At 37.2% G+C, this 25,439-nt stretch overlaps 1 protein-coding gene across 2 annotated transcripts; it reads right to left on the reverse strand.

Annotated features, from left to right (window-relative positions):
* Positions 1 to 8,439: 8,439 nt before the first annotated feature.
* HSA32 (Aldolase-type TIM barrel family protein) lies at positions 8,440 to 23,829 on the reverse strand. Of its 2 annotated transcripts, none has more exons than XM_010242726.3 (5): positions 23,519 to 23,829; positions 22,190 to 22,381; positions 21,894 to 22,104; positions 8,860 to 9,083; positions 8,440 to 8,755 (listed from the first exon to the last, which is right to left on the reverse strand). In XM_010242726.3, exons 1-5 carry the CDS (start codon positions 23,639 to 23,641, stop codon positions 8,645 to 8,647), a joined length of 861 nt encoding a protein of 286 aa, XP_010241028.1. In that variant the 5' UTR covers positions 23,642 to 23,829; the 3' UTR covers positions 8,440 to 8,644. The 2 variants fall into 2 exon arrangements, with proteins under 2 accessions (XP_010241028.1, XP_088750603.1); XM_088894477.1 differs by having other exon boundaries at positions 8,860 to 9,065; positions 23,519 to 23,823.
* Positions 23,830 to 25,439: the final 1,610 nt, after the last annotated feature.

A 25,439-nucleotide genomic window follows, 5' to 3' on the forward strand; every position in this document is an offset into this window, starting at 1 on the left:
ATGACTTTTACATTGTGCATCATCATGAATAAAATGGCTTAAAAGTTAAAACTTCTATTAGACTTTTACCATGTTTTTACACTTTGGTAAATATATATCAAACAACTTTACTTATAGATGCATAATAATTTTATTTTTATTATAATGCTAACACTTGCCCCTGCCCTCACGTCAAGACAACCTTTCCAACATTTTAGTTCATTTCTTTTATTCACTCTCCTCTTGCACGTGTAAATACATGTGTTAGTCAATTATTATGGTGTAGATATAAGCACATGGATCAGATTGGGGTGGATAATTTTTTTTGATCAGCAAGAAATTTTTAATTAATAACAGAGAAAAACTTAGAATTAGCTACAATAGTTATAGGTTACAGAAAAATATTAATCTAATCTACAATTAGGGTTGTTCATAAGAAGGCCCAACCCGACCAAATTGATCAACCCAGACCGACCCAACCCAAGTCGGCCGGGTTTTCATCAGCACCGGTCAGTTTCAGGTTAGGTAAATTTATAAACCGAAATATCGGGTCGGTTTCGGTTTTCTTGTGTAAAAACCAAAACCGAACCGAACTAGTCTTCTATTAGTTCGGTAGTTCCTAGTTTCCTATTTAATTAATCTTCTACTAGAACTAGAACAACCCTATCTTCTAGTTCCTACTTAACTAAATTATATCTATCCTAGTTTCTATAGTCTTTTACACCAAATAGGCAACAATTAGGCAATTACAATTAGAATTAGGTGTCCTCTTTTTCCTAGATTAGAATTTAGAAAGTTTCTTTAAATATAAATGTTTCAGCCTTCTTTCTATAAAACAGTTTGACTTTCTATTTTATTGTCTTATTGAATATTGATAACTTTTGTCTTTTGTCTTCTAACTTTTGTCTTATTGAATATTGAATATTAATAACTTTTGTCTTCTATAAAACAATTTTGTCTTTTGTCTTATTGAATACAAAAGCTTTTTGAGTGGAATAGGGGTTAGTAAGGTTGACACTGGACCAAAGGTGAGACAAGTTTCAGAAATAAGGTTTGACTACAGGAGCAAAACCGAAACCGACCGAAACCGATCCAACCCAACTCAAACCGACCAGGTCGGTTTTGCCTATCAGTGGGTCGATTTCGGTTTCCACCTCAGGTAACCTGACCAGGTCGGGTCGGTTGGGAAAACCCTAGTAAACCGACCCAACCCGACCCGTGTACAGCCCTATCTACAACCACTTGCAATCAACTACAATTCTGCCCAATATAATGTAGAATTATTGGCTCCCTGTTTTGTTAGGGTATTTTCCATCCCATTTGCATTCCATTTAATCCAACCAAACTGAGAGTTGATCCTCTTTACAAGTATGCCAATTTCTCTAAAGATAAATTTGAGCTTACAAGGTATTGATGTGATGTTTTTAGCCTAAGAAATGATTAGTAGTGAGTCTCCTTCTATTTCTAAAACTGTTGTTCCATCTTTAGACCTTGAAGTAGGGCTAGAGATTTAGCCTGTATTGAGACACCAATAACTATTGGTCCTGAGAAGAGTGCCACCACCACACCTAGATGATTTCTAATCACACCCCCAATGTCTGCCCTTCCTGGGTTACCAAAAGAACTCCCATCAAAGTTTAGTTTTAGTTTGTTCAGTGCTGGTGGCTTCCATTCCACACTCACAATTACTTTGGGTGCATCTATTTGTGCTACTTCAGACCAACTTCTTAGAATCTCATTCGTGGAGTAATTTTTTAATAGTTCCATGGTCTTCACCCAATGTGCAGTTCTGATTTTTATGACTTCAATAACTTCCTCTTTTGATTTACTTTTTTCAAAGAAAATTCTTAGGTTTCTTTCCTCCTATATAGTCCATACTATAGCTGCTCTTGATGCCTTCTATAAGCACTTTCCTCTTTTCCTCTATTGTCTCAGGAATGAAGAATGAGAAGACTTACCACATCCTATGGCGGAGGTTGGGGAGCCCATCTGCATCCAAAGAGAAAACAAACAACAATCCAAATACCAAAAACAAAAGAGCAGGATAAAAGTAAATGGGTTAGGGTTTCACCACAATCCATACAAAGGACACACACATGAGGAGAGAGGCATTTGTTTGGCCTCCTTCTTTGTAGCACATCACAAGTGTTTACCTTCCCTAGGAACACTTTCCAACAGAAAGCTTGTACTTTTAGAGGGATCGGATTACACTAGATTTCTCTCACTAGGAAGTTCACCCCCATAGGATTAGAGTGAGTGAACAAACCAAAGAAATATGCACCAAGAAAATAAACCATTAGAAATTGGGGACCAAACTCTACTATCAGCTATAGATTGGTTTAAATAGACCCTCTCAAGTGTTGAGATCAAAAGCATTAGAGACTCACATTCATGTTCCCTCCACCCTCTTCTGAATCCAAAATCCCAAGAGATACCTAAACCTGAAAACATATCAAACATAGCAACAGGTTTGTTTTTAAGGTTTAATAAGGAGTAGAAGTCCAGAAATTTGACCATAAGAGGCACCTCCCCAACCCAAAAGTCTTCCCAGAATAAAACTGTATTACCACATCCAAAATCAAAACTAATAATTGGGGTGGATAACATTCAATCCAATTATACCAAAGGAATGAAATAGAATAATATTAATTAAAGAGATTGAATTGGACAAATAACTAGTATCATTTCAAGCCCTAGCCCTGTGCTTTAGGGGGTGTACTACTTTGAACTATCTTTTTTTTTTTATATATATAAGCTCTTGAATAGTAAACATGAAATTATGGAATTGCCCAAAAGAGGGGAGAGTGGACGAATTGGTGGTGGGAGTAGGGATTCTAGTAGAGGAGAATATTAGATGTGGCTGGTAAGAGTTATATGCTTAAATATGAGAATAATGATAGGCACAATGCAAAGACAGTGATAGAAATAGAGGCGATGAGGTGAACGGATTGTATCAGTTTTCAAGGTTACCAGTACGCAATTTTTAGCTGAATTAGGTGATTTCAATATTTCTAAAAGGTGATGTGACAAGACCCATGTGAAAGTATAAACCCAATAAAGATAAAAAAGAATAATAATAATTTAAAAGGAATTTTTGGTCAATACTTTGAACCACCATGGTAGAAGGTGAAAATGCAAATGGTTGGTTGAAGGAGGGTAATTAAGGAGATTAGAGTCAATAACGTAAAGGACAGTGGTTAGAATTAGAAAACACTAGTTTAAAAGACAGTGGTTACTGGTTAGAATTAGAATAAGAGGTGGTCATGACCAGAATCTTGCTTGAAATTTTAAGAGTAATGAAGGTGAGTGAATTGACAGAAGTAAGTAAACAAATAGTTGACAATGGTGGCCTAGATAAAATAAAAAATAAAATTAGAGTTGATTGATGATGTCCAAATCCATTCATTAATTTATAAACACCACTTTGATGGTCCAGGTTGATTTAGTAGATTTTTTTTTTCTGCAACTACAATATCAATTACTAAAAAGATAAGGAGTACATCAGGAGGAGTAATCCAAACTAACTCTCATGGTGAATTCCCCAAAATTTTGTAGTTAAAGTATGAGAAATCAAGTTTAAAGATCTATGCACATTAAAGAAACATAAATCATCAAAAATAGCAGTAATATTCTTAATGTCAGGTATAACTGATTGAGCAGTAATCACATTGAGATAATCATTTACCACACAGATTTTCTGATGATGAAACGCCGAAAAATGCTTTAAAACAGAGAGAATAACCTATGCTTCTACACCTTCAACATCACAAAGAAAGGAAAGGAGATGGAGTAATGCCCGCCATGATGAACCTATGATTAAGATGGCATAGATTAGTTGAAACTTTGGCATATTGCAATTGGATATTAAGATTAGTTAACTGATATGATCTTAGTTGGTCACTTTAATGGCCCAAATATTTCAATAGATTTGGCAATTCAATTCATTTGAACTAAAGCATTGGTACATAAATGGGATTGCCGAGATTAATTGATTGATCATAATTAGGTCGTCATCCTGATGGCCAGCCAACTAGACAAGTCTATTTTTATATCACCTTACTTAAAAAAGACCTTATAGAAATTTTGGTGTCAAATTTGAAGATTCCGGATCTCCTGCCCATGAGAACTCTGTCCATGTCTACCCACAACGTATTATCTCCTGTGAATTAACAACATCTCTTCCTGTATAATACTATGCAGAGTTTGAGATGTTCTCCATGTATGACTACGATAAATATGGGCAAAATTTGTATGAACAGGAGATAGGGACTCAAACTTGAATGACCAAAGTTCCAAGTGCATTGTTTGGATAGCCAAGATTAACTCTCCACTCTTTGGAGGCCACTTTAATATCAGCCTAGATTTTTTTTTTTTTTTTGCGGCGATTTAATACATGGTTGACGTTAATACAATCTTAGGATACCAAGAGAGATTTTGAAATAAAAACAAGAGCATCTTAAAATACATTAGAAATGTGTAACAGTACACGTGGCATACCGTCCATTATTAATTTATATTTTGAGAGAGAATAGTACAGGGGGCCAAGTTTTAAAACCCCCAAAAGTACAAGGATGGGCCCCTTGACCCCTGAGTTCTCTACACAGGCCACTGGCTTTGCTGTTTGAAGCTCTAATAAGTCTCTAACAAAAATACCATTATACAATTGTCTAAATCCAACTTCATTTCTAAACAAGTAATTAAGTTTCTTAATTAAATGCTAGGAAATCGATCCACCTTAATAAATGCCCAAATTTGTGGTGGAACAGGTTTTCTCTAATTAGTAATTTAATTGTGATACTACGGAAATTCAATGCTTCCAAGTTCCAACAACCAAGTGGTCACGCTGCATGAAAGAAGAAGCACATGATCAGATTCTCTCTCTCTCTAGAAAATCTTGGAATGCCTATGAGCTGTGAGATGTGGTATCGCATGAAACTTTTGAGGATTATCAGGAATTGGAGATCTTTTCCCTGACACTGTTAAGACAGACTACCAGTAGCAGTGATTCAAGAATTCATCTGAATCCACGTACCAAGAATGCTATTTGAATCCTCAGGCTCATAGAATCTAAGAATCATAAGTCATCTCAAATGGGTCTGCTCCAAAACAAAACTACACACACCTATACATAATACATTGGGGCTGATGAGACTTCACAAAAGTTTGGTGCATGCATGGTAAACTCAGGTAGACGCCAGAGAGTTTAGAAAGTCTGTCCAAGGGCCGGGGGAACAGATGAAACCATGTCGACAAGCAAATTGTAGGGATAGGTCCATCCTCCTTCCTCCATACCAACCCCACTGGCACTGTGCGGAGTGGAGGTTGAACAACCCACTCAATGAAAAGTGATGAATGCAACTCCATATATATAATTAATATAATATATGACAAATACATAAGATCATTCGAAATTGACTTTGATTTTTCACGCCAAAGATAGGTTACTTAACAAGGGTCGAACTCCAACTGGATAACCAACCTGCAATCTTCAATTTAATTTAATGCCACCCAAGACAAATTTGTCAAAACAAACCTAAATTAAGTGGGTTAGCGTTAATCACTCCAAGCTTGTCCAAAACTAAGCTGGATGGTTAATTCGTCACCAATAAGGCTTTTAATTTAGAGCAGGTTTCTGGTCTCGTCCCATCCAAGTCAACTTGTGTTACCAATGATCTTCTCTATCGCCTAACTCTAGGATTATATGGCAGATGCTACTACAGTACTAGACAATAGGTGGTATATAGACATATACCAACCCCCTGCTCAGGTCTCCTTAATTTTCCAACACATTTTGTCAAAATTAACTCCATTCACAAGTCATAACCATATATATGAAATTGCTACATAGGGGTCCCTCTTTATCATGTGCAAATCATAGACTGTCCTTTTTGTGAAACAGTAGGCCCAAAGTACAGGACCTTAAATGAACCGATGGAAATGCTAAGTTGCTTTGTCGTTTTTAATTTTCAGGTCCTATGCCTGCATGTTATCTTCGTAGAAATCCAAAGTTGGGGGTAGAAAGACCAAATCGTTACCAAAAAACGAAAAAAAAAAACGGAGAAAAGGCCAACGGCCTCTCAAACCAAGTCGGCCACTCTCTTGTTTTTTTGGGTTAAAAAGAAAATAGAACCTGGTTTTGAGAAAAGCTGACTTACAGCTGGAGGACACTGTCTTTTAGTCTTTATCAGAAACTGCATCCATGGAACACGATTATTTATTGTCTCCCAATCTGTTAAGTTCAGTATTCATCGATATTTTCAAATCTACTTTTTCTTAACAACTTATGGTGAACATGACAGTAATTACAAGTTACTTTTCCTTAACTCAAGGTTTCCTGAAGTCTATTTGCTCCTCTAGTAACTCGAAGTAAGCTGTTTTGTTCAAATCAACAATGTTACAGTAATGGCCGGTCCACTTATACTTTTTGCACTACTACGTTATATTTGTTTTATGCATTAGATATTTAGATCCTGTTTGCCAACTTATGTACTAATATGCACATAATTGCCACATTTCACGTTACGGTTACGAAAACGCTTCCTTGCCGAGTTGTTCTATCAAGGGCGGAGACCGGGAGAGGGGGGTGGCGGAGGGACCAGGGGAACGATGATTACCCTACGCGTGCAAGTCAGGTGGGCTGGGTCGGATTCTATCAATCCAGGCCTTATCCTAACAAGTGGGTCAAAGGCCCGAGCCTAGACTGAATCCAAAGTCAAGCCTGAACTGCCCAATTCATTTTCAACCTGTATTGAAATCTTATGCACTTGGGCTAAGCTTAGATTCTTTTGGTATTTAACACAATACATTAACAATTATTGAAAATTGTTTAATCTCTAATAATAGTCTAATCTGTATTTTTTGAACATTCTTAGTTTCAGCTAAATTAATAGTCTAATCTCTAATAAATAACACTAGTTTAATTTCTAATAATTACTAAAAATTTATATAAAAAATACACAATTATTGAAAATAAATTTATAATGAAAATATATCTAATAAAAATACAATAATTATAAAAATATAATAAATATTGAAAATAAATTAAATTAGTCAATAAATAGTGTAATCTCAAATAATAGTTTAATCTCTAAAAAATATTAATCAATAAATTATAAAAAATACATAATTACTGAAAATAAATTTCTAACAAAAATACAATAAATACGATAAATTAAATTTCAAAAGTTAAACAATAGTTCTTTAATCTCTAATGATTATTGACAATTTACTGTTAAGTAAAAAAACAAAAATAGATTTATAAATAATTATTGAAAACATATTTATCAAAAAAAATACAATAAATAATTACTGAAAAGAAAGCAAATATTAATTTTAGTATATATATACACTATTATTGTGAAATTATTACTAATAAATATTATTTTTTTGAAAGTTATTTTCTATAATTATTAATTGATATAAGTGAAATTATTTATTTAGAACATTATTTAGTTATTTGAATTTAATAATCCGTAAAATTATAATTAGTACTATTATTACATAATTCGTTATTAATTTTGTAAAATATTAAATTATTATTAATATGAATATTATGAAATCTATTATAGTTATTTTTCTACTTTTAAGATTTTTTTAAAATTTATTACACAATTTTGTTGAAATAGTTCATTATTTAAATATTTAAATAATATGTAAAATATTTAAAATTTTTCATTATTTGAATTTTATTTATTTTAATATTATTACGTAATATTAAAAGTTTTGGTACATAATTATTTAGCTATTTTTAATGTTTTGTTATTTAAGATATTTAGTTATTGAAATATTTAAATAACATTTTATTTTTTAATGTTAAATTTTTATTATTTGAATAACATTTAAATTGAGTAATTCATAAAATTATAATTTATAGTTATTACATATTTTGAAGATGAATTTTATAAGAATATATGATTATTAATAATATGAATATTATTAAGTCTATTATAATTAATTTTTTTTGTTTTGAATAAATATTTTAAAGTTAGTATATAATTTCATTATAATATTTAAATAATTCTGAATTTTTTTAATTAAAACTTTCTTTAAAATAGATATAGATAAAATGTGTGGGAGAGGGTAAATAGGAATTAGAGATGGTTTAGAAGGGTATCTCTCTACATTAGAGATAATTCAAGATATAAATAGGAGTTAGAGATAATTTAGGAGATAAATAGGAATTAGAGAGAATTTAGGAGAAAGTGGAGGAAGGTGATGCCACTTGGCTAAACATTAGAAAAATAAATCCCTCTTTCTTTATGATTGTTAGAAATAGTTAGGCATATGTTATTTGCTTATTGGTTTAATGGATAAATAGTGAAATTAAAAAATAAAAAAAAATAAAAAAAAACAAGAATAAATATTGTATATATATATATATACAATAAACCAAAAGGTGAACTACTATTAGGTCAAAAAAACCTATAGTAGCTATATACCAAAAGGTCACTACAAGAAATATAGCTACGGGCAAAAAGGTATATTCCTATTATATAACTTAGAGAACATAAATTATTAATATGATGTACATAAAAACATAACAGGACTAGTATGCATCATTCACAAACAAACATACAACATCGTTTGAAGTCCTTAACAAACACCAGACACAAAGACAGCCAAAACAATTCAACAAGTGATTGGAATCTATGGAAATGGCACCGTTTTACAACAGAAGATAAGATGGCCCTAGAACAGACATGTGGTTTTTACCCAAGTTGCGGCCTCTTATGCACTCCAGACCCATTACTTGAGAATGATCAACAAAGAGGTTCACCTGAAAATGCAGCCAGATAAATAATTAATGTTTTGTATTGGTGCAATCCATGACTTAGGTAAAACCATTAAGAATAAGAAATGCCAAATAAGCAAGCTTGGTACCCTTGGTCCATATTGTTGGACAAACCACTCAGAGGTTTTGGGATTTGATGCTTCAAACATGGTCTTTTCAAGTCCTAGGCGACCAATTATCTTTGCAATAATGTCTGTACGGAATGAATCGGCATATCTGCATACATCATCAGCATCAATCATGATCATGTCTGCTCCGGCTTCCAAGCATCTCTCAGCCCTTCTGATCAGCAAGTCTACATCCTCAACAATTTCTGTAAATCAAAATAATGGTGACTAGCAAAGTAAGCATATAAAATGTATGGTGGATAAATTTTATTTTATTTATTTTTAAATCAGAGGCTACCAAAAAGGTCAATGCATAGTTCAGTGGTAAAATCTCAGGATGTCAAGCATGACAGTGTGGGTTCAAATCTGAAATTGGCGTGCATGAAAATGGCAAAGGTTAGGTCCATACAAGTTGACACCTCCCAAGACCGGTAATAGCTAGGACCAACATGAAAACCAACAAGGTCTAAAATATGGATACTCGCAAGACGCAAAAATTCTGTATTGTCAGTTTCCTATGACCATTTCTCTATTTTTTTTTTTTTTCAGTTTGATATTTACATTCTGACACATTAGGATGGCTATTAACATCAGAAACCGTTCAAGCCCCCTAACTCTCATTAATTATCATTTTGGTGACCTTCGACACCAACACAATATGCACAATACAGTGTAATACATATTGATACTTTGAACCTTGAACATCATTACTGACCTAGTAGGCATTTTTTAAAATCATGCTGAAGCATTAATTACATACATGGTTTATCAAGATAATGGTAATTGCAGAATAAAGAGAAATATTGCAAAATTAAAAAAAGACCCCTATACGAGATGCATGGAAAAGATAAAAGAAGGAAACTAAGAAGACAGAAACAAGTCATTTTATTTGTGGCCATAGTTTTCCTATGTCAAAACATGTCCAAATGCTTTAATTTGGCACCATATAATAGTCATTTCAATTAGCCATCCAATTCCCCCAATATCACACAATTGGAGGAAGTTGTGGCTGAAACATGGATGGCACACAAATTTATTACAGACATCACTACTTCATTGTTGTTGAAGTCTTCTACATAATCACCAAAAGCATGGAGATAATTGTTTCATGCAAACGGGAATTGAACTTGTTTAACAAATGAGAAAGATGTAATATCAACCCCTTTGCAGATTATACATTTCCACGTTATGAAGAAAAAACGTTATCCTTTTTATAGCCACTTAAATTCTATTTTCTTTCTTTATCAAAATCCTTGGATTTGCCACAGAAAAAGGCCACATCTATGCCTTTCACACCATGTTTGTAGTCTCTTCTTAGGAGCTGGTGAGATGATCACACATCTATTGATTTCCTGTCCGTTTGCGTCCTTTCTTTGGTCTTGGTTCTCTTCTCTCTTTGGTTGTAGGTGGACCCCTCCCTTGGATGTGATAGGCCTCTTTGACCCAAATTTTTTCAAGCAACTGAAGAAGCGGGAAAGAATTGTGGATGGCTACAAGAGTAGCAGTGCTTTGGCCAATTTGGGAAGAAAGAAACAACAGGATTTTTAAAAGCATGGCTAGATCCAAAAAGGAAATTGTAGAAGTGACTAAAAAATTTCCACTGCCTGAAAACAATTGATATATTTAAATTAAAGACTTCTCAGCTGAAGATATTTATAGGAGTTGGGGTGTTGTGGCAAGCACAAGCTCTCTTAAACCTGTGATACAGGAAATTTGGTCCCCACCAATATAAAACAGAGTAAAGCTGAACTTCGATGGCAGTTCTATAGGCAACCCGGGACCCTCAAGTATAGGGCGTGTTGTCAGAGATGGTGAAGGCAGAATTTTAGCATTGTTCTCGGGGCCAATAGGAGTGGGTGACTCTTTGAGTGGAAATCATGGTATTACTGCAAGGTGTAAGATACGCAAAGCAGTTTGGACTACAACAAATAGAAATAGAAGGGCATTTGAACTTGGTAAATAGGATGGCTGCAGTCAGGTAGTTTGGGTGCATGGATACATAGACAATTGATGAAGGAGTTTGTCAGCTTAACAAGGGAGATTGGTGCTTGCTTCAAGTGGACAAAAAGATCAGCTAATGGATTATCAGGTACCTTAGCAAAACAGGGGACTGTTAGGGCACAGTGGATCCTAAGGTCTCAGAGCTCAAACCCGACCCGAAACTGAACCCAATTTTCTGTAAAGAGTTGGGCCGAGTTAATTTAAAGGCCCAACTCCCTTCAGAGAAGGCTGACTCCCTTTTTCCAAGCCCACCAGAAACCCCTTCCTTTGAAGGCCAAGAGATACCAATCACCCCTCCCAGCTCAGGAGGTCAGAAAAGGAATGTAAACAGATCTCCCACTTCTTCGTTAAGGTCAAGTTACTCTTCTCTGTATGAAGACGAAGACTCTGGGGAAGACGTAAGCTCCTACGCAACAGAGACTGAACCGGATCTGCGAGAGGTTGCTTTCACAAGGGCAAAATCTTTGTTTTTGGGGAAGGAAAGTTGAGGAAGTGTAAAATTGCTTGAACAAAGGTCTCTGGTTGATCCAGAATACGGAGATGTAGACTCAGAAGGCCTTGCTAGAAGGCAAGGACGGGATTCGCCTCCAAACCTTCCCAACACTCCCTACAGCCTTCAACCACATACAAGAGTTTCCTCTCCCCCCTCTTTGTTTGTTAGTTCTGTTTCGGCTCCTTTATCTCTTTCTCAAAGAAGCAACCATGTTTCCTCTTGTCTTCCAGGTTTGAATAGAGAGCTATCCCAACCACAACAGATTGATAGTCATCGCCCAGACTCCGCGGCAAGGAAGGCAAATGAATAAATTCAGAACAGTAACAAAAGGGAAGGCTGTTTGGAAAGTGGTACAGAGGAGATGGCCAAACTTCTCGGTCTCAAAAGAAGAGAGAAAGAAGCAGAAAATCAGAAAGCAGCGAAGGAAGACAGTAAGATGAGAAGGAAAGATCAGGGAGGAAGTGATAGAAGAGGGTCCAAGTGGGAATTGAAACGCACAGTGGGGGTTGACGGATAACAGGTCAGCAGCTAATAGGGTGGCTAAGGGAAATTCAACAAGAGAGGCCCAGTGAAGATTCTATGTTGGAACGTCAGGGGATTGGGAGGGCAGCTGAAAAGGTGTCTAGTGAAAGAGACTTTAAGAAGAGACAACCCAGATATCATTATTTTACAAGAATCTAAAAAAGAAGTAGTTGATAGAAAACTGATCAACGCAATCTGGAGAATCAGAGGAAAAAAATGGGTGGTGGTACCCGCAACAGGTTCGTCAGGAGGAATTATTCTTGCTTGGAATGAAGTCTCAGGTATAGAAATAGACAAAGGGGATTTTTCTATTTCTGTCTTGTTCACTAATAAGAAAGATGGCTTTAACTGGATATTGACTGAAGTTTACGGGCCAAATTCCTATTCAGTACACAAATTCCATGATACCCATGGTGCATAGGTGGTGACTTCAATGTCATAAGGTTCAGTAATGAGCACTCCAATGGCAGATCTCCAACAAGAAGCATGAGGAAGTTCTCAAGCTTCGTAAATAGACACAACTTGTATAATCTCCCCCTAAACAACGGGAGACTCACTTGGTCAAATCTGCAAGAAAACGCGATAAGTTGCAGACTTGACAGATTTCTAGTCTCTTCAGAATGGGTAGAGAAGTTCCTTAGCCTGATTCAAGAACTCCGCCCTCGCTGCACCTCAGATCACTGGCCAATTGCCTTAGAAACAGATCTGAGTTTAAATCGCAAGGCTCCCTTGAGATTGGAAAAGAGGTGGACCACTCATAAGGACTCCAGCAAGAAGGTGGCTTCTTGGTGGGAGGAATGTAAAGTGGAGGGCTGGGCTGGCTTCAGACTGCTACAGTAATTGAAGTTCTTAAAAAGCAATCTAAAAGCTTGGGGGAAAGAGGAGTTTAAGGCCTTTGAAGAAGAGAAGGGTAAAATTCTTGGGGAACTAGAAGAGCTGGACCTCAGAGATCAAAACTGCAACTTATATGAAACAGATAGAAGGAGAAGAGCTGACCTGAGAACTCTGTGGGAAAAACTGATTAGAAGGGAAGAAATTTACTGGAGACAAAGATCACGGGTGAAGTGGTAAAAGGAGACAATAACTCCAGATTCTTTCACTCTTATGCTTCAGGAAGACACAGGAAAAATCTCATCTCCAAACTCGAAGTAGGCCATATGGAAGTGGAGGATTCAGAGGAAATTACTGAGGCCTTTCTCTCTTACTTCAAGAATCTTTACACTAAAGAATTCTCTAATCAGTACTCTCTGGACAGGTGGGAAGGGCAAGAATTATCAGAAGAGAAGAAAATCTGGCTTGAAAGAGAGTTTGAAGAGCAAGAAATCAAAGAGGCAGTATTTCTAATGGATGGAGATAGGGCACCAGGTCCAAATGGATTCCCAATGTTCTATTTTCAGCTGTGTTGGGATATTGCAAAAGAAGATCTCTTGGAGGTTTTCAGGGACTTCAATTCCTCGGCCATTGGGAACAAAGGATTGAATTCCAATTTCATTTGTCTCATTCCAAAGAAAGGGGGACCCTTGGAAGTAAAGGATTCAGACCGGTTAGCCTAGTAGGGAGATTTTACAAGATTTTAGCCAAGGTGCTATCAAGAACACTAAAAGAAGTCCTAGGAGACCTAATCTCCTCAAACCAGTTTGTGTTTGTGAAAGGAAGGCAAATAGTGGATAGCATTCTTATAGGTTATATAGCAAACGAATGTGTAGAAGACAGAAAAGTAAATGGAAAGCCAGGGGTCATAGTTAAACTAGATCTTGAAAAAGCCTGCGACAAGGTGGATTAGGAGTGTATTCACCAAATTTTAAAGGTTATAGACTTTGGGGGGGGGGGGGGGTAGAACCAAAAGGCTACTTCAAGGCAAGTCATGGTCTGAGACAAGGTTGTCCTCTATCCCCCTTTGTCTTCACTTTGGTGATGGATATATTCAACCAGCCATTCAACAAAGCTAAAAGGTTAAACTTGGTAAAAGGTTTTGAAGTGGGAAGAGATGTTCTCCATGTCTCACATCTACAGTCGCAGATGACATTATCTTATTTTTGGAAGCATCTCTAGACAACATAACCAATGTTAAGAGGGTGATTAATTGTTTTGAGTGGGTAATTGGTTTGATGGTCAACTTCTCCAAAAGTAGTGTTGTGGCAATAAATTCGGTAGAAGCAGGTCTGTTGGAATCTTTTAAAGCCGTTCTGGGATGCAAAGTGGAGTCCTTGCCAATCCTCTACTTGGGGATGCCACTAGGAGGGAACCTGAAAAATATCAGCTTTTGGGGGCCAGTGTTGGAAAAATGCGAGAAGAAACTAGCAACTTGGAAGAGCTGCTATTTATCAAAAGGGGGCAGATTCACGCTCTTAAAGGCCTCTCTTGCAAATCTGCCAATCTATTATTTGTCGGTCTTCCAAATTCCAAGGGAAGTCAGATCTAAGATTGAGAAACTTCAAAGAAACTTCTTTTTGGAAGGTGATGGGGAAAAAAGAAGTCACTTAGTAATTTGGGAGCAAGTATGCAAAGCTAAGGAGGAAGGTGGATTGGGTATTGGCCATCTCAAGGAGAAGAATACTTCCCTTTCGGGGAAGTGTCTTTGGAGATTCCCCAAAGAATCAAACTCTCTATGGGAAGTTATCATCTCTAGCAAGTACAGGACAAGCTCCAACGGTTGGGATAGCAATCTCCAAAGTAGGTAATGGTAGTAAGATTAAATTCTGGAAAGACCTCTGGTGGGGCCACTCTACCCTAGCTGAGTCTTACCCAAGACTCTTTAATCTAACACAAGATCAAGATGCAACCATTTCTGCTTGCATTCCTGCCTCTTCCTCTGAAAACACCCTGAACCTAAGCCTTAGAAGACCCCTAAGAGAACCAGAGATCACTGAAGTAGCAGACCTACTCCACACTTTAAAGGAGGTTTACATCTCACCCAGTTCCCAAGACTCTACGATTTGGTCCCCTCACCCAATAGGCAAATTCTCTTCCAAGTCATTCTACAAGGTTTTGACTACAGGTGTTCAGACCTCCCCCTTCCCGTTCAAGAAAGTATGGAATAGCCACATCCCCACAAGAGTTTGCTTCTTTGTGTGGGAAGCCAGCTTGCAAAGGATCAACACTTGTGACCTTCTCCAAAAGAAAAGCTTTGGAAGACTTTTCATTTCTCCCCATGTCTGCACATTATGCTTGAGTGCAGGAGAATCAACTAATCACTTACTCCACTGCAATGAGACAAAGAAAATTTGGCACCACTTCCTGAAGATGGCAGGGATAGTTGGGTTGCCCCTGAAAGCATCCAGGATTTCATTCAACAGTAGCATGATAGAGGTCTTAGCAAAAGAGGCAAAGTCTATTGGCAAACAATCCTACATGCTGTGTTGTGGGGAGTTTGGGAAGAAAGAAATAATCACATATTTGAAAACAAGACAAAATCTCATGAGAAGTTAGTCTCTCAAATTATTCTACGCTGTAATCTTTGGGATACTAATTCTGATATGTTCAAAGGAGTCTCAGTAAATCATCTCAACAGAAGTGCTCAGGTTCTCTTCTCCCAGCCGATCTCCCCCCTGCTGTTCCCCATGTGTTAGCAAGAAGGGAGGGAGGGACAAATCTAAACTTTGATGGGAGCTCATCAGGCAACCCAGGAGCAGCTGGCATAGGAGGCATAGTAAGAGATGAAAGAGATATTACTGTGTGGACTTTTAGTGGTCCAATAGGTGTCACTGATTCTACCAAGGCGGAAGTGTTGGCAGCACTCATGGGAATCAGAATAGTGAAAAGCCTGAGCATTCAAAAGTTAACCATAGCAGGAGATACAGAAAATACTATCAAATGGTTAAGAGAAAAAGAAGGAGGTCCTTGGAGACTAAGTCATTTCTTGACAGAAGCGAGAGAATCTCTGAATCTGCTGAGTGCTAATCTGATTTGGATTCCGAGGAAACTAAACTCAATTGCAGATGTTTAGCTAAGTTAGGAGCACACATGGATGTAATGTATAGTGACAACTTGATTCCAGTGTAATCCCCAGGGGTTTATCCCAGGATCTAAATTTTCTCTCCTTTAAGATTTATTTGGTTAGTTGAAAACACCAATTCTCAGTTCTTGTATTCCATTCCTAACCCAGTTACTTTCTCTTGAAATTTTTCCAGAAAACTAAATTTCACATCAAGTTTTAAGTAATGTCCAGAAATCAGATAGTAGAAAGCTTACTTGTTGAGTTGCCTTGAATCAAATTTATTCATCAATATTGGAGTTTTAACCCTAAATTTTGTCTTGCAGAGTATTTTTTTTATTTTTACATCAACCTAGCATGTACTACACTATGAACCAAAAGGGGTCTCATGTAAGAAAAGTTCAAAGAGATAGAGGAAGAAGAGAAGGGAAATGATTATCTACCTACAAACAAAAACTTAAATGTCTGGCTTTACTTAAGCTGAATAGAAACTGAAAGCAGCCATAGCATTAAGTTAATAATATCAGCCTTGTCAGCATTGACCATACAAGTAAGCATTCTTATTAATTTCAGAGAATCAAATGTCATTTCAATAAAGAAATTTATTAGACCATAAGAACCATTAACTTAAGGTTTGGTCTTTCAGATTGTTCTCTTTCTAATTTCTGGTCTCTTGAGACTCTGAAAATCCCTTGCCATGTCTACTTCCTTCCTTTTCCTTTGTTGTAAGGCTTACTTAATAGCTGCTGTTACAGTTACAGTTACAGTTACAGTTACTTGTTTTTTCTTCTTTCTTTTTTCTCATTATTTTGATTCTAGGATATGCCGCCAGGGGCATACTTGTAATTTCAGACTCTTTTATGAAGTTAATATAAATAGAAAACTGGCGGCTGCCAGTAGATGCTTTTTCTCTCTCAACCATACCTCTCTCTTCCTCTCTCTCTCTTTCTCTCTCTCTCCCAATCCCCACGAATCACCACACAGTATCAGAGCAGGTTCTCTGGGTTGAAAAAGACCTACGATCCCTCCTGCCCAGTTCTTAAGTGTTTGGACGTGGCTGTTTCTGCAGAAACCCTAGCAGGTGTCTGGCGGCTGTTTCTGCAGAAACCCTAGCAGTGTTTGGCGGCAGTTTTTTGGGAAACCCTAGCAGTTTTTTGTGATCTCTTTTTCCTGGCCGTAATAGCAAGAAAACCCTAGTCGGAGAAGGGTGATGCTGGTGCAGACTCCTCTGTTCGATGCTGTGAAGTCAAGTTCAGATTAGCACCTTCGTACAAGTGCTGAACAGGTGTGTTTTTTGTTTCAGTTTGTCTCAGCCTTCTTTGCCCAATGGTGCGTAGGGCTCATGCCTTGATTATATAGTTATTTGTTTGGATGTTGGATGGTTAGAGTGTGTGAACTACAGTCAGACTGATTGTAATGACTGTATTGGTGGTGCTGAACCGATTACCGGACTGATTTATTGTTCTGTTTGGACGTTGTGTTGACTGAACCCCTTGTTCTTAGCAGTATTCCCTGTGTTCTCAGCAATATTTAGTGTTCTTTCGCTCACATTCTAGGAGTAAACCTGTTATGGGCCCGGGAATAGGATCTCGTCATGGGTCGGTCCACGGGGAAAAGCTCCTGTTTTCCCTTGTTCCTCCCCTTCCTAGCTGAACCTATCTTGGCATCCTAGAGGGTGATTTGTCCGAGAGATCACCGAACTCTCCTTTTACTCTCTTTCTTGACTGGAAATTTGATATCTTTATTCAATAATTTCAGCTCCTTAAATAGGAGATTACAAGAGGTAAGAGTCCTCCTTGTAGGAAGACTCCTTGATAACTAAACTGCTTACAGATAAGATAGATAAGACTCCTAGATAAGACTAACTAAACTGCTTACAGATAAGATAGATAAGACTCCTAGATAAGACTCCCTAACTCAAGAAGGATAAAACTCCCTAAGATAAATCAGACTCTATACTAATCCTTATTGGTACAAATAAGATAAGAGTAAGAAAGCAGATAAGATAAGGATAAGGTAAGATGAACTGTGGCTAGCTAGATAATCTGATGAGGGTCCCACGTTACTGCTGCTGCCGGCGGCGGTACTTCTTCCCCACGAATGCGTCCATAACAAAACCCTGAGTTGTTCACATTCTGATTGTGGCGGCTGTGTTGTTGGGTGATATTTGGACTGGTTTTCAGTAGTATTCAATGGCAAGTCATGAATTACCTTCGTCGGGGGCTAAACCAACCCACAGCACAGCGGGTATGGAAGGTGAAAACATGGTTTTTCCCATGCCAATTACCCCTTTAAACGGTCTGAACTACCTGGAGTGGGCTAAGAGTGTAAAACTCTATGTAACGGCAAGGGGTAAAGTTGGTTACATCAATGGAAGGGTGAAAGAACCCAAGGGTGAGACGGCTGAACACGATAGGTGGGACCAAGAAAACAGTATGGTGATGTCTTGGCTCCTCGCAGCCATGGAACCTGATGTGAAAAAGAATTTTATGTGGGCAGACACCGCCAGTGAGATCTGGGAACAGGCCAGAACTACCTATTTTGAGCAAAGGCATTACGCCAAGGTTTACTAGTTGCAAGCTGAATCCTCAACATGTAAACAGGGAAACCGTAGCTTGTCCTCATACTATTCAGCCCTTACCTCCATATGGAAGGAGTTGGACCATTATCAGGCCATAGAGTGGAAGCACGATGATGATGCTAAGGCCTACAGGAAGCTGGTCGCTCAGCAACGGGTGTTTGCTTTTTTGTTGGGACTGAACCCTGCATATGAACCGTTGAGGGTGCAGATCGTAGGAAGCAAAGAGTTGCCTACGGTTCACGAGGTATACTCCCTTGTCCAATCTGAAGAAAACAGGTGAAATGTGATGGTTACAGCTGAGGGGGAGCAACAAGTTGCCTTGGCTGCAATGAATAATAGTTCAACAGGAAAGAAAAGTGACCCTAAGAAGGCGGATGATAAAGATAAGCTATATTGTACCCACTGTAGGCGTTATCGACATACACGTGACACTTGTTGGGACATCCACGGGAAACCTAAGTGGGCAGCAAAGAATCAAGAACAGGGTAAAGGTCATTTGAAGAAAATGAGCACAGCACATGAGGTAACCCAAGACACTCAAGTTGCCGATAGTACCCGGGACCACCCTAATAAGTCAGACCCCAAGGAGGATATAATGAATTCATTCAGAGAGCACCTGGAATCTTATGGTAGGGCCTTGCGGCAAATGGACAGCTCAGTCACTGGTACTCCCTCCACTTCATTTGCATCCACTTCAGGTAATATGACTTCTGCATTCCATGTTACTCCCACAGATTCCCCTTGGATCATTGACTCAGGGGCCTCCAACCACATGATCGGTAAGCCTAACTTATTCTAGTCTTATAGCCTTTTGTCAGGAAGGGATAGAGTGAGATTTGCAGATGGTTCTTTTTCTTCCATTACCGGCCAAGGATCCATATCCCTTTCCCATGGCCTTAACCTGAATTGTGTATTGCATATCCCTCAGCTTCCCATAAACTTGCTTTCAATTAGTAGCATTACAACATCCTTAATATAGAGGTTGGATCCCAACTATTAGGCATAGCTGAGGTGTACTTCTGGTGTCATCAAATATTGTCTCAGAACTTAGTCAAATCCAATAACCTATGGTCAATCAACAAGAATCCAGTGGATGATACAAAATGGTCTTATAAAAATAATTGAAAAGAGACTATAAGGAACCTTTCCCTGTAAGTCATGAGACAATAGCCTAATCATTCCCTTACAGATGGAACATCCACATTTTAAACTCCTGAAAGCTTCTGTTCCCAACCGGGAACCTTCCACCAGAAGTGAGGCATAGATATGCTATGACAGAAACTAAGGGCCACGAAGCGCCAGACTAGGGCCTACAGCCTTCCACCTTAATGATGGCTTCATAATTTTTTGAAGTACACTTCTACTATCCATAGTTTACCCATGCTCCCACATCTCTTTCTAGAAGTGTCTTACCTCAACAAGACACTTCACCTTCCTCATGCTAGAAGATGCATTGGCTCTCCTCAATGTAAATACACAACATCAGAGGGATATTTTAAAAATGCCAATGTATGAGGAGTAAATCTAGGAGTCACAACCATGCCTTTTCAAAGAAATAAGCATATATGAAGGACAATGGTGGTACATTTTGGTCCCTTGGTGTTTTATTGGGTTACATAGGGTCATAGTGCAAATTGAGAAGTAATTACAGATGAACCTAATTTCAGTATCCCAAAGTTCCATATTTTGTCAAAGCTGGTGGAATATTCATTACATTCCAGATTCTAATTGAGGCATGGATTATGTGCACACCTAATAAAAGGTGAACAGCTCGTGAAATTTGAGCAACTCACAACTGAGATATTCTCAAGTGGCTCAAATGAATCAACTATTGCATTTCCTTTTAGTAGGTAAAACAATTAAATAATGAAATAGTTGAGGGTATGTTAATCAACTGATATAGATGAATAAAAAAGGAAAGAATTCGTGGGGAAACAAACCAATTATCAATTCCTATGCCAAGTTCAGAATTTTTTGGGTGAAAGCATATTGTCATTGCTCCAGTTCTTTATATCTTTTCTAGTCATAGGCCTCCTAAAATAGGGTTTTTAAAGCTGTTCAGGAATTTTCTGTTATTTCGAAATTACAATAAATGGCAACTCTAGACTTACAATTTGTAGTAACTCTTGTAATTACTATTTTTAGTAAGCTCATAGATTACTATTTTTAGTAATTTCTGATGTCTATTAAATTAAGTTATAAAATGTAGAGTTGTTTAGGAGTTAGAGTCCTTATTTTCATTGTGGTTATATGGATTTGTCATAGTTATAAAACTATTACAAGTTGTTTTGGGTCAGCTTCCTGGTCCAGATTGGAGTATGTAAAGGGATAGCCAAGTCAATAAGTTGAGTATATAAATAGAATCATTGCAATTGGAGTTTATCGAGAGTTGATTTGATGAAATAAAGTCTGGGTAAGTTAGAGTCCTTATTTTCATTGTGGTTATATGGATTTGTCATAGTTATAAAACTATTACAAGTTGTTTTGGGTCAGCTTCCTGGTCCAGATTGGAGTATGTAAAGGGATAGCCAAGTCAATAAGTTGAGTATATAAATAGAACCATTGCAATTGGAGTTTATCGAGAGTTGATTTGATGAAATAAAGTTTGGGTTAGTGAATTCTGGTTGTTGCTAGAAATTTTCTCCCTCCCTCCACCCCCACTCTCTTTTCTCTTCCTCTAAGTGATCTGTCTCTTCGTTGTTTACCCCTAACAGAAAGCGTTCTCTCTCATCTATTGTCCTGCTCATTCTTTGGTGGACAGCAAGTTGTCTACTTGTCTTTCCATCTCCATCCATATTCTTCCTATTTAATCACCCACAACCCCTTATTCACCCCACAAATCCCACCACTAGATCATAAGTTAGTATGACCCCTAGTAGCCTACCCTGTCCTACATCATCAACTCAACTTCAGTTTCGACCACTAAGGATCTTACAACCACCTGAAAAACTTATTCACTAGAAGGCACAATAATACATCATTCAGTTCAGCCACTTCAGAATATTCCTAAGCACATTAGTCTACATTTGATCTTCATCACTTGCATTATCTACATACTTTGAATAGCTTCAATTTGTTCTACAGATCTGACAAACTCTCCTATATCCTAAACTTGTATGAAACATTATTTACCAGTAAGAGGTGTCCTTAAGTAATGTTTTGGAAAATTGGGATTGTTCTCCAGGGCTACTATCTCAGAATATGACTCATACCCAGGTCCAAGTTCCATAAAAAAAAAAAAATTAAACAAAAAAAAAATCTCTTTCTTAGGCAACAACAAATGTTATGCTAATCTCGTCACCACATCAAGGGAGTCAAGTTTAAACTTGTAGCACACAATGTACTCCTAAAGGCTCAAAGCAATATTTCATGCTCCCATAGTCTATTGCAAGTGGCATATTACATAAGTTATTTATTTTATAAATTTACTAGTTTGCAAGATCTAGACACAAGTAGTTTGAACATGCAAAAGTCTAAGCGAGTACCAGATGTTCGAGGAACTGGAGCTATATATGCCCCATATGCTCTATCACCAGCTACTGGGATGTCAGACTTGTTGAAATTCACTGCAAATTGAGGTTTTGCTTTCAATCCACCACTTTTAATCAGGCGCACAAATCTCAAGAGAGTTTCTTCAGGAAGGGTAAGTGACCCTGCATTTAGCTCAATTGTGTCAAACCCCAGATTTTTGCATTCCTGCAGAAAACATGTGTTAGAAAAAGTGAAGTTGTTTTCCCCGACCAATAAAATAATAGGGATAAGATTCCCACTCTTTCTCTACCTCCACATATTGTTTGAAAGCAGATGGTCCTCCACGAATCAAATGTTCAGCCCAGTCTCCTGTACTTACATATACATTATGTCTGTGAGCCATGTCAGTTACTTCTTTGATAAAAGCTTTTGGCATCAAACTGTGTGAGCCTCCAGCAAACTTCAATCCATCAACAAAATCTCCCATGGATTCAAAAATATCCTATAACGAATATAGAAGATGTTAGTATTGATCAAAAAACAATATAGAAGATGTTAGTATTACTAGGGTGATGAAATAAGATGTGGCTGGACTTTGCTTTCTCGGGTTTCACGTAGGTTTTATAAGTCTTTAGGTGGCAAAGATGGGATTTGACCCAAGTTACAGGGTACGAACACCTCCTCCCACATACACAACACAAAAGACTTCACCAAACAGAGACCGTTGAACAATGTTCAGTAGATATTTAATAAAATTCAATCAATCTATTCGAGAAATATTAAGAGGTCAAAACACAACGATTTTCTTTTACAAGGACTTGAATTTCATAGATCAGTTTAAAATTAAGCCATCAAAGGCAACTTAAAAGTTTAAAAAAAAAAGTTTGAAGCACAACTTAAAAGTAAAATACGGCATGTGAATTCTTCGTTTTGATTTCGCTCAATAAGCACAAAATATAGAAATACTAATGAAAAAGTGAAACGGGATAAGTAAGTGCATTCACCATTTTCATGCTCCCAATAAGATGAAATACATACACATCGAAAAGAACTCGTTGTAAAATTTAAAAAGAAAGATGAAGTGCGTAATTAGTAAGAAGAAAGCCTCGTCGGTTCAACAAAAATATAGTTCCACCTAAGAGAAACTGCTTTTGATGAAAACAAAGCTTCAGTTGACAAATTACGATAACCCAGTTGCATGACCGTTAAAATACGATCATATCCGAAGCTCAAATAAATTTACGTCAATGCCTTATTTATCAGCGACAAACTAATTCATTAACATTTTTTCACCAAGAAAAAAAAATAATTCATTAGTCAATAAAGAAATTTCATTCAAATACTATTTTAGAAAATTAAACATTCATATATTGAGATTCCTTAGAAACCGAAAACAGTGTATAAGAAGGTCACCGCATCGCCCATTATCTTATCTTAATAAAATAATACCCAAATCTGAAATTAGCTTTCCTCGATATTCTCCTTAAGAAAAAATGGCACCTAAACTTGCCAAAATACTTACAATTAATCTGATAAAGATCAAATTAAAGAAAGCAACAACATATGCATATGCTGATATGCAAAGAGGAGAAACAAATTTTGCAGATGAGAGGAATGGCCATTAAAAGGAGAAGGAGACCTGAAGAACATTTTGGCTCAAAAGAGTGTAATGAGGGCCCCTCATCTCCGTGACTCCATACCTCCGAGGCTTCTCTGGTCGATCTTCATCTTCATAGAAGCTCTTCCATCGATACGCAGACATATTTTCAAGAAATTCGAGCGGGAGTTCGACAGAAACACGACACGATCACGATCAGCTCATGAGTCAGATATTTTTCGCAGTTTCTTCCTCTATTTTCTTTGTTTTGGTTGTTTCAATTCTCAGAGGCTCCCGAAGCTTTGAGCTTGTTCTGGAAAAGTCTGTGTGACTGTGTCACAGCTCGTGGCCAACGACAATTGGCTCCTAGCGCACAAGAATGTCTCGACGCGATAAAATTACGAAATTATCCTTGGAAGATGTTTTCATGTTTCAGCCAACGGTGAGCTAGATAATGAAATGGATAAGTTGTCCCGCGGACGACCGGCTTCTGAGTTCTGAAGTGGTCCAAGTGGATAATGACATCGGTCTCCTTAAGGTTGTGTTTGGTTGCAATGTTATGAGTGCACATGATTTGAGTGTAAATCCTTACCTCTTTTTGTTTCAAATCTCAGCTTATTTTGTTTGGTTCTATTACAAATGAAGTAAATAAATAACGACACGAAGCAGAATAAAGTAAAATCCAAAATAAAATTAACTAAAAATGTGCATTTCTTTCAATTGCAGTCCCATACATTTATATTAATACAAATAAAATTGCACCGCAATCAAACACAGCCCAAAGTTCAGTTTGAGATATAGTGTGCAAAACCTTGTATTTTCCATTGTTCTGTATATATTTGCACTTTATATTTATACTTTTTGTTAATTTATTTGGGTTTGACCAAAAAATAATACAGGAGGAGGAGGGGCTCTCTTTCAAAAGGGGTGAAGACTCAAGCCCCATTTGGTGCGTCATTCCGTGTGGTCTATCAGTTATTTACAAGTTTGATAGACCGTAATTCGGTCTTTTTCCATTTGGTTTGCGATAGATCTAGCCACTAAAAGTCAATATGTTGAAAAGATGCAAAAAGCCCAAAATAGACAATTTTTGAAAAACTTCAAATGGAACTTTTGCATTTTTTTTTCTATTTGTTTTCACTCCAAAAGACGTGCTTTAACCAAATGAGTTTCAAACTGCTCAGATCTTAATGCAAAAACTCAATATGTTTTTTAAGTGTCAAAATTAACAGAAGATCTTCTCAAAAAAACTTGCAAAATGACCCCTCAGTTTAGCTGGTTGAATTGCATTGGAGTGCTCCTAACAAACCATAAAAACACTGAAGCTGACAGCCCACTGACCATCGATTGGGATTTCCGGATTTTTCTATCAAACAAGGCTTTTAGGCCGTCCGTGTAGATCCCACCTAAGAAAATCAAAAGCTGTCGCATTTCAGCCCTCCCAAAACAGGCATTAGGAGTTGATTTGTAACAGCTGAAGCGGCTGAACTGAATATTTTATTCCTTTGTCTTGTAGTGCTAGTTTAGGATTTAGTGTAGTTTTCATTTTTCAAAAAAGGCTCCACACAAACTAGTTCACATCTCCACCCCACAGCACATCCCGCCGTATATTAGGAACATATCCCGATAATAGTACCAGAATCAATGATATCATCATTGGGAGATGTTTCCAATACACGGCCAAAATGTGTTGTGGTGTTAAATTACCAAAATACCCACCTAAACCTTTCTTCTTTTCTTTTCCTCGCCCTTTTCTCTTAAACCCTAATTGACCCAAAAATACTTTCATTTTCTCCAAAAAACTGTCTAAAATAAAAGAATCATTTCAATGACATAGAAATACAATTGTTTTTCTTTTTAAATTCTTATATCATTTACCTACCATGAACGTCTCTCTCTTCATCTTAAAATATAAAAATTATCCCTTCTTTTTTTTCAATAATTATGAAAAACCAAATGAAAC

The sequence above is a fragment of the Nelumbo nucifera genome, chromosome 1, assembly GCF_055504915.1.
Source record: "Nelumbo nucifera cultivar China Antique chromosome 1, China Antique-T2T, whole genome shotgun sequence".
NCBI classification, from domain to species: domain Eukaryota; kingdom Viridiplantae; phylum Streptophyta; class Magnoliopsida; order Proteales; family Nelumbonaceae; genus Nelumbo; species Nelumbo nucifera.